The sequence below is a fragment of the Silurus meridionalis genome, chromosome 27, assembly GCF_014805685.1.
Source record: "Silurus meridionalis isolate SWU-2019-XX chromosome 27, ASM1480568v1, whole genome shotgun sequence".
In the NCBI taxonomy this organism is placed as follows: Eukaryota; Metazoa; Chordata; class Actinopteri; order Siluriformes; family Siluridae; genus Silurus; species Silurus meridionalis.
In genome coordinates this window covers 11,045,619-11,064,226 of record NC_060910.1, presented here as the reverse complement: position 1 = coordinate 11,064,226, position 18,608 = coordinate 11,045,619, and the positions used below count along the sequence as shown (strand labels likewise).

General features: G+C 33.8%; 3 protein-coding genes across 3 annotated transcripts; all 3 read right to left on the bottom strand.

Moving 5' to 3' along the window:
• Positions 1–7,866: 7,866 nt before the first annotated feature.
• On the bottom strand, positions 7,867–8,904 carry LOC124380279 (C-X-C motif chemokine 11-6-like). The gene is made up of 4 exons (XM_046841124.1): positions 8,587–8,904; positions 8,338–8,464; positions 8,153–8,242; positions 7,867–8,041 (listed from the first exon to the last, which is right to left on the bottom strand). The coding sequence occupies exons 1-4, from the start codon at positions 8,642–8,644 to the stop codon at positions 8,023–8,025; spliced, it is 294 nt and encodes a 97-aa protein (XP_046697080.1). The 5' UTR covers positions 8,645–8,904; the 3' UTR covers positions 7,867–8,022.
• Positions 8,905–9,698: 794 nt separating this feature from the next.
• On the bottom strand, positions 9,699–12,042 carry LOC124380276 (C-X-C motif chemokine 9-like). Its single transcript, XM_046841122.1, has 4 exons — positions 11,900–12,042; positions 11,622–11,751; positions 10,737–10,805; positions 9,699–10,617 (listed from the first exon to the last, which is right to left on the bottom strand). The coding sequence occupies exons 1-4, from the start codon at positions 11,964–11,966 to the stop codon at positions 10,530–10,532; spliced, it is 354 nt and encodes a 117-aa protein (XP_046697078.1). The 5' UTR covers positions 11,967–12,042; the 3' UTR covers positions 9,699–10,529.
• Positions 12,043–15,916: 3,874 nt separating this feature from the next.
• Positions 15,917–18,172, bottom strand: LOC124380930 (C-X-C motif chemokine 11-1-like). The gene is made up of 5 exons (XM_046842249.1): positions 18,124–18,172; positions 16,766–16,918; positions 16,537–16,663; positions 16,356–16,442; positions 15,917–16,228 (listed from the first exon to the last, which is right to left on the bottom strand). Exons 1-5 carry the CDS (start codon positions 18,170–18,172, stop codon positions 16,216–16,218), a joined length of 429 nt encoding a protein of 142 aa, XP_046698205.1. The 3' UTR covers positions 15,917–16,215.
• Positions 18,173–18,608: the final 436 nt, after the last annotated feature.

Here is an 18,608-nt window from a genome sequence, read left to right as displayed (position 1 = left end):
AGACTCAAAAGGGAAACCCAACCTCATTTGGGTGACATCAAGAGTGTGATTATAAATCTTTCAACAATACACTGGAGAGTGAGAACTAACATGAGCACTGGAGTGTGTGATTATAAGTAATGTTGTTGCTGCTGAGGGTGGCCCAACCAGTTATTAGGTTTAGGGGGCAAACACTTTTTCACACAAGGCCATGTAGTTTTGGATTTTGTTTTCCCTCAATAATAAAAACCTTTATTTAAAAACTGCATGTTGTGTTTACTTGTGTTATCTTTTACTAATATTTCAAAATGTTTGATGATCTGAAACATTAAAGTGTGACAAACATGCAAAGAAAATAAGAAAGGAAGGGGGCCAACACTTTTTCCCACCACTGTATGTATTTGTATTAAGTAAATGGAAAAATGCCCAGATTTTCTGCGTAAACATGTCGGAAAAAATATGAAGCCAAAGCTTGTCCTCAAAGATAAAATTTATTTCTAATAAACAAAGAGTAACTGCATGTTTGCTTGTGTAAAGAATTGAAAGTGCTTTTATTAGCTTGGCCAAATACAGAAACACCTACATCTTAAGAGACAACATATAATCCTTTCAGTGTTTTCTGATAATCCTACAAATTGGAATTGGAATTGCTCAGATTTTACGAGGACATTTTTGTATTCATGAATGAAGCATTAATGTCCTAGATGGATTTTCATCCACTCTTTTCCTGATGACAGTCAGGGCAGAGATGCTGGTAATTCTGAATGCACACTTTTGTAAAAAAAAAAAAAAAAAGGGGGTCTGTTCAATTCTGTAAATGTATGTAATCACTGTCAGTGTGGGAAATTCCTAATGTGTTCCTCAGCCTTATGATTGCAAAAAAAAACAGAATAAAATTAGATCTGAATATATTTCCTGTTTTATCCCAAAAGTATTCAGGAATATAAGCATGGGAAACACAATTAAACATGAATATATCCTGAGCTGCTACTGGAAGAAACATCCCCTAATTTTAATTCTGAGAATTATATACTGTTAGATGCACTGTATGATGTGAACACATAAGAACATCCCCTCATTTTAATTCTAAAAAATTATATACTGTAAGATGCACTGTATGATGTTAACACAGATGTTAATCAAGATCCTTTGTAACGATTGTACTATGCCCGAGTGCCAGAGAGGTCACACATCTGTTTCCCACTCTTGTTTCTGTAAACATCTGTTGCATCCTACAAGGACAGACAGCATATTCAGCTTTACATTTAATATAGATAATAAGAATGAATGCCACTGTTAAGTAAAATACTACTTAGACTTTAACTACATTAAAGCACAAATAAGGTATTGTAGTAAGAACATAAATACCCGTAAGTGTCACAGCCATAAGTGTATGTAATGTGATTTGTCTGGGTAAAATATATACTATTAGTATGAATCTATTTGATTGAGTGTGTCATTCTAAGCAAAGACTTTAGAGAATGTTAATGTATATGAAAAACAATATCTTTAATCTCTGAGTAAACAGGAATGTCCATATTACATTATGTTTGATGCATATTGCATATGAGAGTCATAATGGAATTTTACAATTTGGTAGTTAAAAAATGGCATAATAAATGTGTTATTAAAAGGCGGGGTCTATTTTTTAAAACTACAAAATTGACACAAATTGACGTTTTTAAATAAAAGGTTTTGTCAACACACAACCTTTTTATTAATCCACATAAATTCCTATTTACTGAGGTGAACCACTGTAATATACTACATTTAACCACAAATCTTTAAATACATAAAACACAAAAAGCCTTCACATAATTTTTTGTAGATTTTAGCTGTTTTATTTTGAAAACATTGGGCCAATACGACTAAGCAGACAGTTACTGTGTGTAACTGTAACCTGATGATCACTGGATTTTCTTACTGGTTTTTCATTGGTTAATTTCTTCATTCTTCAATTCTTCAATTTTTGAGTTAACTTCATACATGGATGTATACATACATACATCTAATCTAATATAAACTTATTTTTCTTTAATTTAATAAGCATAGGCATCTTGATCTAAATAAAAATTTATATTGAAAATAGTAGTAAATATGAATAATATCAATCAGATATTAAAATGTATTTAAAAATGATACTGAGAATGCTAATGTTTTTTTCAGGCATTTATATTGTTCAAACAAGTACATTAATGTATTATTATTATTATTATTATTATTATTATTATTATTATTATTATTATAAATAAATACAGTTTTAACATGCAAGCTCGTTAAAAAAATACAATATCTTTACATTCAATATCCAGTGTGACAGCTCATAAATTAAATTCATGAAATCATTCATTCTGTGTTTGATACAACATACAAAATTAATACAGAATAAATATAAAACCAATTAAATATGAGAGTCATAATTGGAATTTGACAATTTGGTAGGAAATAAATGGCATAATAAATGTGTTATTAAAAGGCTGGTCTTACATGCAGTGGTCAGAGGTAATAAAGTACAAATACTTCTTTAATGTAATTAAGTAGATTTTTCTGGTATCAGTATTTTAATTCCATAAATGATTTTTCAGACAACTTTTTACTTTTACTCATTACATTTTTACACAAATATCTGTCATTTCTACTTCTTACATTTTCAAAACAGGCTCTTTACTTTAGTTTTAAACTATCCACTGGTGAATCATTTCCTGGCTCTCTCACACAGATGTAGGCTATTTTATGACGCTAACATTGAGCAGTCAGAAGACAACAAGAAGAATGGCGTTAATGTGAATGAGACAGAGGGAGTCAGTGATGTAAACCTGAATGAGAACGTCTCTAGGTTATGTATGTAACCCTACTTGCCTGAGGGAATGAGACGCTGCATCGCAAAGCTTTGGGAACAATTCCCCGTTGTCCATGCTTTGAATCACATGTGTAACCTGTTCACATGTAGTGATGCACATATCCGCCATTCTGCCGCTTCTTGGCATTTTTCCTTATAAATCTGTTTTTTTGATCGTATAGATGAGAGCAATACATCATTCGAATCTGTAAATGGTCTACTTTTATTTTTATACACTCATAATAACAACAAAAAAACCTTTTGTATAAAAAAAAAAAAAAGAAATTCACAGATATAAATAAAACAACCTCCCTCACATACATAGTAAATATAGGAATAGAAAGCTGGACATGTCTACTTTTAATTAAACCAATTCACAAAAATATTTTCTGATGATTTCATCTGTTTGAAAGTTGGTACATTTTCTCTGGTATCACCTTATTAACTGTCCACGTGGAAACATAGCAAAGGTTACGTTTGGTGTCCTGATGATTTACATAATTTTAAACACCATTTCTTTCTATCTTTTGGCTTCTCCCATTAGGGGTCGCCACAGCGGATCATCCGCATGTTTGATTTGGTACATGTTTTTATGCTGGATGCCCTTCCTAACGCAACCCTCCCCATTTATCCGGGCTTGGGACCTGCACTAAGGCTTGTGCAACCCTAATGGCTGGGGTTGGTTCCCTGACCGGGGATCGAACCCGGGCCGCAGCGGTGAGAGCGCCGCATCCTAACCACTAGACCAAAAGGGAATTACTTTAATACATTTACAAAAATATTTTCTTTTCATGCTTCATGTGGAGTTTGGTCTCACTAATAAAAAACATAAATTTGCATAAAGCATCCATATTTGTCCATGCCCATGTTCCTTAGAGTATTGAAAACGCAAAAAGTATCATTTTAAGGTACATTTAGAACAGATAAATATGTGCGATTAATCGTGAGTCAACTCATGCAATCATGTGACTATTAGCGATGAAATATTTTAATCGATTGACAGCCTTAATATTAATATGACGTGAGGTCCAGTTAACAGTGTGACACTAAAACAGGTTGTAGTAATGGCTACTTTTTGCTTACATGTCAGAGCCCAAACCTGTTTACTTTAACTAGTAAACAAGTAGTCAGTACTAAACACCCACCCACCCACCCACACACACACACCCACACACACACACACACACACACACACACACACACACACACACACACACACACACACACACACACAGAGTGTCCATTACATTGACATATGATACTAAAAGAATATTATTTAGGTTTTAGTTCTCTTTTCTTTCATTCTTTCATAGAAATGGGTTGCTATTGTGACATATACCGTATAGAATTACATATGATTTGACGTAATGTCTAGGCAAAAAGATATGCTGTCTATGGTTAATTTTAATATGGGGAGTTTTTTGGAAATGCCCTGGCTAGATGAGACGTTGAGAATAAAGACTAGAAGGAAACATGGTGCACAGCAGGGTTTGATAATTGGCTTCAGGTAGGAGTGGGTTTGTTTTGCATTTTGCAGATGCAGGAAGCCAGTGGTGGGAACACAAATAGTTTGAGGTGGAGAGTGTTGGGAATAGTCTTGTCAAAAGGTCACTCTTTGCTGAAACTTGTGGAGGAGGCAGAGTAAAGATTGGCAATGGACCAGGCAGTGTTTTTCCTTCCTTTAATTTTTAAGGAGAATTGCATGAATGAGCATTTAAGTGTGAGAAGAAATGTCTGCTGATCTTATTTGTTTTTTGTTTCTGGTATTGTCTACTAGTGTCCTAGTTTTAAAAGGCCCTGGTGTCTACAGAGTCTTTGTTCTCACAAAGATCGTAGAAGTTATGCAACTGGCAGTGGAACATTTCCAAACAAGTGCCTGTGTGTGAAAATGAGGACGTGAGCAGCTTACGTCTTTGTGATGTTCTCAGGAAGTCTAAAAAGAGAGATCAGTATCACCAATGGATAGTACTAGTGTAAGAAAACTTGGTGAATTCATTAATTTCAGATAAAATATCTCATGAAAATTTCATAGGATATGAATAAAATAAGATAAGATAAAACTTTGTTATTGTTATTACTGCACAGTTAAACAGTAATAAAAAGTATATATTTAGGTGACTGGTTCAGTGGGAGCAGCTCTGATTGTAACGTCTAATAGCAGCAGGGAGGAAAAACTGTCTGTATCGCTCCTTCAGACACTTAGGATGTAACAGTCTGTCACTGAAGGAACTGCTCAGAGATGTAACTGTTTCATACAGGGGGTGAGAGGTGTTCTGTAGTAGTGATGATGGTTTTGCTACCATCCTCTTTTCTCCCAACTCCTGTACAGTGTCCAGGGGAATCCCCAGGACCGAGCGGGCCTTCCTGATCAGCTTGTCCAGTCTCTTCCTGTCTGCACCAGCAGACCACTCCATGGAAGATGGCTGAGTCAAAAAAGTTCTTCAGTAGCTCTCCCTGCACTCCAAAAGAACTTAGTCTCCTCAGCAGAGTTTGCTCTGTCCTTTCTTATAAATTGCCTCAGTATTATCTGTCCAGTCCAGTTTGCTGTTCAGATGAACACCCATGTATTGGTAAGAATCCACTCTCACAATGTCCTTTCCCTGAATGTTCACTGGTGATAATGAAGCTTGTTTGTGCCTACGTAAATCCACCACCAGAATGGATTTCACATAAATATGCTTAAATCTTTGTTTTTTAGATTCTGAACTATTGTGTAATCTGGCGGTCAATAATTTCTGCTCTACTGCCCCGACTTCAGAGTGACACTTTCCATGGAAAACAAATGCGTGTATTGCTACAAGGTGAACATTTTTTATTCTAATATTCGCGGTACTTAAATGACCAAATTTTTTCTACAAGAAGCGGTTCAGTGACAAAGTGAAACTTTTTTGAGGAATTTGCCCAGTTGGTACTTTTCAGTTTATTTTTTTACAGTGGTGATGGAAAAAAATGGTTTCAGGTGTGTGTTATTTACATTTGCTCATGTACATGTGATCAGTAATCTCCAAATCCCTTCATGAGGTAGCATCAGAGTTTCTGTTTATAGTTTTTGTTCCTTTTTCTTTTTTTTTCTTTTGTTTTCCTGACTGTTTTTTTTTTTTTTATCCTGCCTTGGGCCATAATAAATAAGCAAAAGCTTGTTAAAATACATGCATTTTATATTTTTAGCATTATATATATGTTGAGTTTTTACAAGCCTATTACTTACCTGCATTTTACTTATTTTATTTGTCAGACACTGTTATCCCACATGATGTACAATTATTTAATTTATACAGGTGAGGCTTTGCTCGATAGCCCAGCAGTAGCAGGTTCATGGTGCTGGGATTTGAACTCCAAACAGAAGTCCAGCATCTTAACCACTAAACTGCCCTTTTCTTAATATGTTATTATTATTAATGTATCTAATTATTAAGAGTATGTTTTTTTTTTTTTATGTTAATTCACATGCAAACCGGGTGAGTACGAAAGTTTCTAACATAAACTATTTAAAATATTCTTAAGTAAAACCCTAGTATAATTTAAATGCATATCTGACACACAAAACTCTAAAAGTAAAATCAAAGTATTTATAACAGAACCCCTGCCATGATTATAATATGGTTTATTACTTAGATTTACTTTGTATTTAATCTACTCTAATCTAATCTAATTTAATCCAATCTAATCTAATGTCTTTACAATTACACTTTTGGTCTGTAATTGTAACAATCTGGGGCAATATTCAGATTGCTGAGGAATAAGGGTCTATTTTGAAAAACTACAAAATTGATGCAAAAAGTTTTGTCAACACAACCTTTTCAGTATTCCACATAATTCCACATTTACTGAGGTGAACCACTGTGATATACTGTATATAACCACAAATCTTTAAATACCACATAACACCCTCACATTTGTTATAATTATTGATATATAAGATTTTAGCTATTTAATTAAAAAAACATTGGGCCAATCTAAGTGGACAGAAAACAGAATGCAATGATGTGGAAGTTTAAAATTTTATTCAGAATACAACATAGATGACATATCAAATGTTTAAACCGAGAACATTTATTTTAAGGGAAAAAATAAGTTTCCTGAGCCCATGTTGTGATTTCCATTACAGGAGCATTTCTGTATGTGATGCAGTGCCATCCAAGGGCCCGAAGATCATGGGCATCCAGTATGATTTTCTGGCCTTGACCCTTACGCACAGAGATTGTTTCAGATTCTCTGAATCTTTAGATGACATAATGCACTGTAGATAATGATAACTTTAAACTCTTTACAATTTTTCTCTGAGAAACTCCTTTCTGATATTGCCCACTATTTTTCACCACAGCATTGGGGGAATTGGTGATCCTCTGCCCATCTTGACTTCTGAGAGACACTGCCAGTCTGAGAGGGTCTTTTTTACACAATCATGTTGCCAATTGACCTAATAAGTTGGTCCTCCAGCTGTTCCTTATATGTACATTTAACTTTTCCGGCCCTTTATTGCTACCTGTCCCAACTTTTTTAGAATGTGTAGCTCTCATGAAATCCAAAATGAGCCAATATTTGGCATATATATATATATATATATATATATATATATATATATATATATATATATATATATATATATATATATATATATATATATATATATATATATATATATATATATATATATATATATATATATATATATATATATAATATAAACTTTCATCTTATAAGCATAGGCATTATACATCTTTATCTGAGTGAAACTTTATATTGAAAATAGTAGTAAATATTAATAATATCAGATTAAAATGCAGTTAGAAATGATACTGAGAATGCTGATGTTTTTTTTTCAGGCGTTTATTTTCACAAGTAACAAGTACTTAATACAGTTAGCATGCAAGCTCATAAAAAAAAAAAAAAAAATATATATATATATATATATATATATATATATATATATATATATATATATATATATATATATATATATATATATATATATATATATATATATATATATATATATATATATATATATATATATATATATAATATCCAGTGGGACAGCTAATAAATTACACATTCATCAAAACAATCATACAAAATGCATACAACATACCAAATAAATACAAAATAAATATACAAAATAAATAAAACACATTGGCTTTTGGGAAAAGAAAAAAAAAATTATATTCATGTCTTTTTTCCTTCAATATCTGAGCAGTGCTGCTTTACTGCTGCGTTTGAACCCTAAGAAAAGATAAGAAGAATGAGTTATGTCTCTCCTGTTATAGTCAATATAATCAGATCAAAGTCAAAACAATAGGGAATGAATTTTGATGACACTGATGAAGTGCTTACCTGTTTTGTCTGGCCATCCTGATGTAATTCTTGACAAAAGTAGACTCTGGATTCAAACATTTTTTACCAGCACCATTCTTCAGAACAACTCTACAACATCAATAAAAATATTTTAGATATCAAAGCAAATGAAGCTGTACTACTGTATATTGTTGAACATATGGATTAGCTGCTATTGAACATACATGATTTCCAGATTTTCACAAGATGCACTTGGAGAATAAATTTCCATCCGTTCAATACGTTGGATTCGGACGCTGTTCATACCACGACCCGGACACAAACATCTCCTTACACTGGTCCTGGCCTGTCCTGGGAACAGAAGGAAATAAAAATGAATACTTCTAAAATCGGATATCAGAATCAGATACAAATCTGATTCATTGTGCATTTAAAAAACCTTTACTGAGATCTCATTGAATTAAGAACCTTACCTTGTACATAAACAAAAAGCAGGCAGGCTAACACAACAAAAACTGCAGCAGACTTCATTTTCCTCTTGCTTTTGAACACACTTCTGGATGAGGAGCTGAAGAGTCAATCTGATGAGTGAATCTGATCGACTAACTGAATGAGTGTGCTGAGATTCCTTTTTATACTTTAAGCTCGGTGTTTTCCATTTTACAACGTTGTGATTACGTCACTTTCCTGTTTCACTTTTTACTTTCACTTCCCTTTTACTTTTTGTTTTTTTATTTCTTGGAAATTCTAATGCTTTACCTTCACCAGTGACTAAAACACATATGAATGCACATATCTAGAATTAGACGTACTCCCTGCAAAAAAAAAAAAAAATTTTAAACTATCAGCTTGAGCAAAATAAATAATAAAAAAATAAAAATTTACTCAATGTATTACCAGAGAGAGTTCTATGATACAATAAAATAAAGTATTTAGATGCACTTTTAGTAAGTACTGCAGTAGGGAATGTACTAGAAATGGTCTGGTATGCTCTTAATATTATTTAAGAGGGTGCTTTAGAGATTACCACTGAATGAATTTATACATAAAGCTTTTCCTGCCCATCCCCCACCCCATTCCCATTAAATGTGTAGGACTTATGGATTTTGATGATAAGCATTCATTCATTGTCAGTTGTTTTTAGGGTTTATTGTGGTGCATGTTGGCGATTAAGATGTGGGTGAGTGGGCTTTAACAACCATCTGCAGCTTGTTTACAACTGCTGATCCTGTTTACAATGCTCAACCTTAAATGACAACATTGTAAAAACATAAGAAGTTACATGCTACAGCATGAAAGAGAGTTTCATCTACCCACAAACTGAACAACATAATGCACATGTTGATGTCACCTGCCCCGTGATAGAGTTTAGTTGTAATGAAAGTCTACACATGATGTGCTTCCTTAAAACTAAAAAAGCTAATGTTATCAAACAAGATTCATGTATTTATGGATCTTATTTTGTACACAGGCGTGTTACAGTGTCATGCTGAAAAAGATTTTGGCTTTCGTTCCACCAAAAAGAAATTGTAATTAAAAAGAAATTGTATAAATATATTGTATTTCAGAGAAAGTTACAAATAAAAAAATGGAATTTATTGTTTAATATTTTTTATATTGTCAAATTCTCAGATAAACTAAACACATGGAAGTAACATAAGTTCAAAGATAACAAATATAAACCTGCTACATTTGGATACTTATATATTGTCTGTATTTAAATCTATTTACATATGCCTTTGTTAGATAAATCATTAGCAATGTCCAAGAGCTATTTCCCATTGTGCAATAAATGGAAAGTGTAGAAAAGCTTCTGTTTGTGAGTCACTTGATTCATTATGGATTGGTAAATTCAGGTACTTCCAAGTAAATCTGGATCAGAAGATATAATGAAATTTGCAAAAAACAAAAGTCGACATTTGATGAATATATACTGTACATAAAAAATAAGTCATGTAAGTTTGCACACAGCTGAACATAAGATCTGTGATCTTTTGTGCATTTTACAATATGTTAGACTTTATTGTTACAGCATTCATAGCCATCCTATACAATTATACTACATTATACTAATAGGAACCACAATGTGCTGGCCTAACTAACTCGTTATTATAATAAGTGAATATCTATTTTGGATGTTGACTATAACACATTTTATTATATCTTATTATATTTCTGGGTAACAAAAACATAACACTATGTAATACATGTATTATAGACAAAAAAAACAGGTTGCATTAGTTAAAACCAAGGAACACACAACCTCGTTTATTCTTTTTTTAAACAAGAGAATTGTCAATTGTACACTGTTATATTTTCAAAATCAAAATGGTAACACTGCATCTTATACTTTTTTTTGTTAAACTCATATCAAACTAAATCACTAAAAATCTTCTTTAGTGATTAGATGTGCATTTCAGACTTGCTGCTTGTTCTTCTTCTGCTTCTTGCCTTTTTGTCTTGGATTTGTCTTTCCCTTGGATTGTTTCTTTTGATTTTTTCCACTAAAAGCATACAGAAAAGGGCAATGAGCACTTCATGCAATTATATTCTTTTGAGAGCTGGCTTGTACGGTATGGTGAACCAGACATCATGTGACTTACAAGCAATAGCAGCTTCTCACCTCAAAATCCTTCTGCCTTGTCTTCCTATTAGATCCAGACAAAACTTTCTTCCATTTCTCAAAGTGATTCTGTACAACATAATCAGAAATATTAAACATTGTCTAGACTAAATTTATAAATACACTGTTCATACTCTGCATTTGTACAGTGAAACAACAGGTACATAGAGTCAGTATGAGAGTGATTGTATATATTTTGCCTAATTGTATGAAAGCAGTGGTGGACAGTAACTAAGTACATGTAATTTGTTACTAGCTTTCTCATGTATCTGTACTTTACTGAAGTATTTCAATTTGGGGAGAAATTGAATTTAACTTTACTACATTTCAAAGTCACCAATCAGGGTAGAGCGTGCGCTTTGTTTTGATTGGTGCTTGGTGGTATCTACTTAGCACAGACATACAGTTCAGCATCAGTTCAACAGCAAACAAAACATTTAGAGAGGAATAAATGATGGAAGAAACTCCTGACTCGAATTTGCCACAACACCTGTGGCCTTATTTGTGTGACCTTTTTTTTAGAAAAGAAGGGTTTGGGCTCATAATAATTTTAATAGATATCAACCAGTGTTTGACTTATTAATTTCATTCTATTAATAGATTGGTTTAATAAGAGTAATGTTATAGTCTTTTTTTCTATTTACCTAAACATAAAAATTACAATAGGACATTAAAGAGATAATAAATCATACATTGGATACTTAAGTACATTTAAAGGCAAATACTTTTGTACCTTTACTCAAGTGAAAGTTTAAACCGAGCACTTTTAGTTTCACTTGGGTAATATTTTACAGAGTGTATCTCTACTTTTACTTTTACTCAACTACATGATTTTTGTACTTCATCCACCACTGTATGAAAGTGACTGAAGCACAAATTACTTACATCATCTCAGTGTATGAACAGGAGGCACTTGGATTGAAGACCTGGACCGTCTCCACAAGTTGAAGCTTTACTCTTTTTTGTAGATTTGTTTTTTGGCATAAACATCGTTCTGATGGTCCTCCAATCCGTCCTGAGGGAAAAGATTTGATTTAAAAAACAAACAAACACTGTGGCTTTTCACTTGAAGTATTATAGTAAGCTAAATACATTTATATAAATGGTGTATACATGCATGTTTGATTGAAATTTATACTATTCAATGTAAGTGATTAACTTACCGTCACAAAACATTACAGTTGCTCCAAAGATGATCAGGAACACCAGTGGAAAAATTGCAGCATTCATTGTGAAGGTTAGTTGTTTATGAGGGAAAAAAATGATGGACCTGGAGTTCAATAGGAGGAAACAGGGAGGAGGGCGTTTCTATTCTTTCACTTTTTTCCCTTCAAGAGCTGATAGCATAGATTTAAGTATGACATTCCTTCCTTGTGGAAAAAACCCAGACTTATTGACACTGAGTAAAGAACAACATGACAGGCTGTGGTTGCATAGCCAAAAAGTAAAAGATTATACTTATAAGTAGTGTTTGTATTAGACTGCATATGAGTGGGAAAAAAATAAATAAGTTTATATGTTTTTTTAGTCGATAATGTTTATAGGTCTCTCTATTTCAGAGATGCAGAGTGACCAGAACTCAAACAAATGACAGGAAATGCAACACACACAAGCAAATAAATAAATATATCCCATGAAAAGAGATGCCATCTGGTGGAACTTGTGAAATACTTTACTCTAAGCTATATCTCCATTAGTAACATATGCCTGCTTCAGGTGTCTATACAGCCTGTAATCTATATCTCTTGGTTATTAGGACATGTAATGGTTATGAAAGATTTATTTCTGCAGTTCGGAGTGTCTTCTCACTACCTCTTTTCCACATTCTTGTCATGTTTATTCAAGTGGACCCTGTAAAAACTTGACTCCAGAATATGTTGACATATCCTTAGGGGTTCATGAAAACAAATCCATACTTCATCGGTGCATAATCATTTATCACATTTTTAAATGTATTATAATTGAAATAATAAAAAAAGGCTGGTAAAGTTTGACTTCTGTAAATATTAATTTTCCTTGTTCAAGTGTGGAAAATGTTCTGCTGTCACATAGCAGAGTTTTTCCCAGCCTCATGATTTCTGCATGATGACACTGCAAATGTAACTTTCTGTCCTTGCTCCACTCGCTCTGTAATACTGACGCCTGTGTCTCGTGACGCCCTCATTAAAAACTTTTTAACCTAGCTTTGATCAGCAAGAAAATCAGCTCTACTTCTGCAATGTAAATTCACATAGGATTTGTTGACTCTAGACTCTAGAGTTCTTTGTAAAGAAAAGAAAAAGTCCTTTATAGTCTATACAAAGATTGTAATAGTATTCCTGCCTCATGTCATGACTTTTGTGTATATCATTCATGACCCATGTAGTTTTCTCATTGATATGAATAAAATAGCATTTAAAAAAAATCCCTATTACCCAATTCCCACCCATTCACCAGCTGTCCCAAATTGCACAACAGCTATCAGCTGAGAGACGACATGGATAATACATAGTTCCTTTAAGACAAAGAGCAAAGTGTTAACTCCTATTTTCAAAATACAGATATCCATGCCACTTAGGATCCCCTAAAATAACTCTAATTTTTTTAGTTCCTCTATCACAGGTCATGCTCTTGAAACTGATAGATCACTCTGTCTGACATTCTGAATAAAGGCTCTCCTGGTCACCAGCTACTAAAGAACCATGTATCTTAAGCATAATGAACGTAAAAGTAATGTTCTTTGACATTTTATTATCACTACTGAGTGTATGGTGTGATTATGTAATTCTGAGTAAAATCAAATTCTGAACTGAGGCACTTTTTTTAGGCACTTTGTCCCCAGCAATTGGTGAGTAAACTCTCTCTACTGGGCCTCAACACACCTCTCTGCAATTGGATTCTAGACTTACTGACAGAAAGACCACAGTCAGTGCTCATCAGCAGCAGAACATCAGGCACAATCACATTGAGCACAGGTGCCCCCCAAGGCTGTGTGCTCAGCCCAGTGCTGTTTGACCCAAAAGTAGTTGGCCTCATCTGCAATGACAATGAACCACCATACAGAGATGAGGTTTAACAAATGTTGAGCTGGGGTCACAACAATAACCTGTCTTCAAATGTAAACAAATCAAAGAAGATCGTTCTACATCTCTCGGAAAGGATCGGCTGACCACTTTCCCTTGCTCATCAGTGGCTCAGTAGTTGAGAGAGTCAGTAGTAGCCAAGCTTTGGGGTCTACACATTTCTGACGATCTCACCTAAACTAGCAACACCAACTTCCATTGTGAGGAAAGATCAACAATGTTTTCACTTCCTGAGGAGACTAAGGAGCCATCCCCACACTACCAATGCTTACCACCTTTTAAAGAGGAACTATGGAGGGCATCCTAGCCAGCTGCATCACTGTGTGGTTTGGAAATTGCAAAACTTTTGAACGCAAGACCTACAGCACAAAGTGACGACAGCTAAGACGATCATAGTAGTCTCCCTCCCCTCTATCCAGGAATCCTCCATATACGCCGCATATGTAGAACCTCTACCATTGGGAAGGATTCCTCTCACCCCTCCCACAGACTCTTCAAGCCCCTGCCTGATTCTGAAGCATCAGGACCCGCACTTCACGGTTCTGCAACAGAGCCCTGAACACTCTGGTGCCACCCATCACCTTAGTTACTAACTGCTTAACTAAAAACTGTGGACATTGGTGGTCATTCAATGAACATTAACATGCCCCCACTCAGCCACTTTTACTGTGCACTTAAAATCCACATTAGACATTTAGCAACACCTGCAGACATCTACAATCTGGGACTTTAAATGTTTTCTATATACATTCGCTCAATTCTGTTAAAATATGCACATTGGACATTGAATACGTTTACACACGGTAACCTCTGACCGCATACTCGCACTTTACTCTTTACTCTTACATAACCTACATAACTTCATATTTATCACACCACAGCTCTGTTATGTTTAATGTTTACTCTCGCGTTTCACTGTTTATGCACCTTGGTCCGTTAGTAACGACAGTTCCTTCTTATTTATACTGTGTGTGGAGACAATGGAGAGAATGACAATAAAGCATTTGAATTGAGTTTTGTCTTACATCATTGTTCAGACTCTTAGTTCCTCTTCTTCTAAATTCGGAAACACTTTTTAGATGTTTTGAGTATTCCCATATACTGATGACATCCGTAAAATTCAGGGACATTCCATCTGTGCCAAAGCGAAAGGGAAGAAGGTCACTTTCAGTTTTTAAAGCAATGACTTATGATATTAAATAAATATTGTGCCATAAACTAGTCTAGACATATTTATTCTCATGTTTTCCTGTCAGTAGGTTCACATTGCACAATTACATGTAGGTTTGTTAATGTACACCATTTGTGGTTTGTTGACATCTGTTCATAAGGTTTGTATGTGTTTTTGAACGACCCATTCTACATTTAGCGCCTATTTGCTGTTATAAGAACCACTACTTTTCAGGGAAGAGGTTTTCTGGTTTTGTAGTGTGGTTGTTTAGATTTGTGCGCCCTCAGCTACAACAAGTGCGTTCGTAAATTCAGCCTCTGATATAAGGTGAGGAGGCCTGGGGTGCAGTCAGTGCACCACTTTATTCCAAAGATGTTGGGGTCAGAGTTCTATTGCAGGCTACTCAAGATTTTCCACTCCAACCCATATAAAGCATATCTTCAAGAAGCTTGCGTTGTGCACAGCAGTAATGTCATGCTGGAACAGGCTTGGGTCTCCTAGCTCAAGTGAAGGGAAAATTTAATGCTCCTGCATCCAAAAACATCCTGTAACATTGTGTGTCTCCAACATTGGTAACAGTTTAAGAAAGAATCACATATGGCTGGATATGGCAGGGGTCCCAACACTTTTGTCCATGTAGTATAGCTAGGAAAAATGAACAATAAAATAACTTCTACATGGGGCATTTTGTTCTATAAAGATGTATGAAGTATACAGTTTGTGTTTCATATAAACTGGTTTTATATACACTATTTATTTAGCACAGAGTAAAATAAGCTAAATATGTTTCATATCTTATATCCACAACATTTTTTTTCTAGTGGTTCTTTATAAGACTAATTTATAAATGATTTATTTCCAAAACATAAAAGATGTTTATTTTTTATTTACAATCTTATTGCTAATGGAACAGAACTAGCAAGAAATTCAAAAAAGTTAAGAAACCACTGTGTTTATTTGAATCTTAATTCACAATAGAAGATACAATAGAATAAATTATAATCATAAAACAAAAAAATTATGTGCAAGAAATATTTAAAAGATATTTTACAGTACAATGTGCAATGGACAAATGTACAGGTGTGACTTATAAAGTGAACAGCAGATATAGAAATGTACAATTTGTACAATCTTCATAGACAATCAACAATCGTAACAAATGAAGATTTATCACGTCAGGAATTGAAAATATCAACACACACACAGAGTCGTTTCACATCAGTTTAGTTGAGTCGCAGCACATGCTTTATTCGGCATTCCTGCAAAATTAGCAAGAGATTGTTAATAAAATTATTTACTGTACATTTCCTGTATTTGAAATAGAATGTAATTTTTTTCTCATAAAAGTATGCTGTAGCAGTATCTAATAGCAGAAAATGGTCTTACCTTTTTTTAACAACTTTCTTGATGTAGTTCATAAAGTCAGATTCGGGGTTCAGACATCTTTGTCCTGCACCATTCTTCAGAGTGACACTAAACAAATAAAATAGCAAGTTAGATAGCTGTATGAAATGAATATATGTTGTAAGACATGCTGTTATAGATATTATTTGATTATTGAACCTACATGACTTCCACATTCTGACAAGTTGCACTTGCAGGATAAAATTCAATCTTGTCGATCCGTTGTGGACGAACTGCGTTGACTACAGGACCCTGACACAAACACCTCTTGGAATTGGTCCTTGCTTGACCTGCAGAGAAATGCCAATTTGTTAAATGCCGGTACATTATTATGAACAAAACAGTTGCAGGCGAAATGACTGTGATCTGAAGCATGAAATGATAAGTCCTACCTTGTACATAAGTACATAAGAGTAGACAAGCAACTGCAACAAAAACACCAGCAGACTTCATTTTCCTCTCGGTCTCGTTTAGACAGACTGATTCTCTCGGTGATGTTCGTCCAGAAGCCTGGAGTATGAAGCAGTGAACAAATAAGCGTGTTGCTCCTCATTTTATATGCGCTCGGGTCAGCGTTTCACAATCTCCTGGCCTTTTTTTCCAGACCACATTCACTTTCAGCTTCTTGTTTCTTTGAAAAGGATTAAATTTACATACAGAAGTGACTACTGCTAACTTTCACTTGATATGCATTGTGTGGAGCAGAATACTGCACAAGAAATGTTTACAATATAACATACATATTATTTATATACAAAAAATATTTTAATGTAAGAAGAATTTATATTGCTTATAATGATTGGGATAAAAATTAAAAAATCTGATTACAGATGCATTTAGGGGGAAAAAATCTGTCAAATTTCAAAAGATGGAGCTGAATAGGCAATGACAAAACATGCCATGAACATGTCATCTTTTTTGTAATGAAGTTTTCAAGCTTCCAATCTCTTTTATTTGACCACAGAACTTAGCATAGAACTTTTTTTTTCATTGATGAGAAACTGCAAAAAACAATTCAAGTGAAGTTCAAGTAAAAGGAAAATACTGTATAATGCCAAAGACGTCCTATACAATTGTGTAACTGACTTTCAAAGGAGATTAATATTCATATGGGATTTCTTAACAAATAGTATGATTACCAAGAAACAAGAACTACTTTGGTGGGTTCTCCAGGATGGAAGTGAGTAATTTAATGGTTCTCCTAAAAAACTACTAAGGAAACTGAAACAGTGTGGTTCCTCCTTTCACTGTACACAATCTATTTCTGGCTATCAGGCAAATATGTGTAGCATATACATGTAAAAGGAGTAAATCTAAAAACTGATAATCGTGAACTTATTTTTTAACTATAAGGACTAAATTACATCAGATATAAATGACACTATATTTTTATGATTTAATTTTACATTTCTTGCTTCTAAATGCTCAAAACCCAGTAATTTTGTTTTAATTCTTTTTGGAAGATCTTTATTATTTACAAATCCTTGGTTGTTGTTTATGACATTACATTGAATAATTGCACACTAAATTGTTTACAGTGTTTTTGAATGTGTATTACATTATGATGAAATATTATAATATAAAATAAACACTATTTTCGTTTACCTTTTATAGTTTGTTTTTCCTGGAAAGTATTTTAATTGTGATTTTTTTTTCCAGCTATATGGACTGGATTGATGTGGAAATTACATCACATATCACATTTGTAATGAATCATAATGGGCATTGGTCACATCGGTTGTCGCTTCACCATCACCACAAGTGTAGTGGTGGTAAACATCTTCAGTGCTGTTATTCATTAAACCATGGAGTGTACATCTTGTACTTTTTTGACTGTGAAGAACATGAACAGGTGCAACTGAAATTTAATCCATTATTCTGTTGTTGGTTTTTTTACAACAAGTTTTTAGACTCATAATTGAGCACAATGGCATGGCTCCTGTTTTATCGGGAAACTTTGCTCTCTTCAGCTTTTTAGTATCTCACAAATCAGATAATCCCAGCTCTATTTCCCAGCCACTGCATCTGTGCACATGGCAGGATTCCTCTTTTGAGATTTTGAAGTTAAGACAGTGATGTTTTATGTTTAAGTTTGTTTTAATTATTGATATATTGACAGTCATTGGTTAAAATTTTTTTAAATAAACCCATTTAGCAATCAATCTATCCATACATCCCTTTATCCCTCCGCCCGCCGTTATTCGAGAAATTCTCTCAATTCTTCAAATAAATATT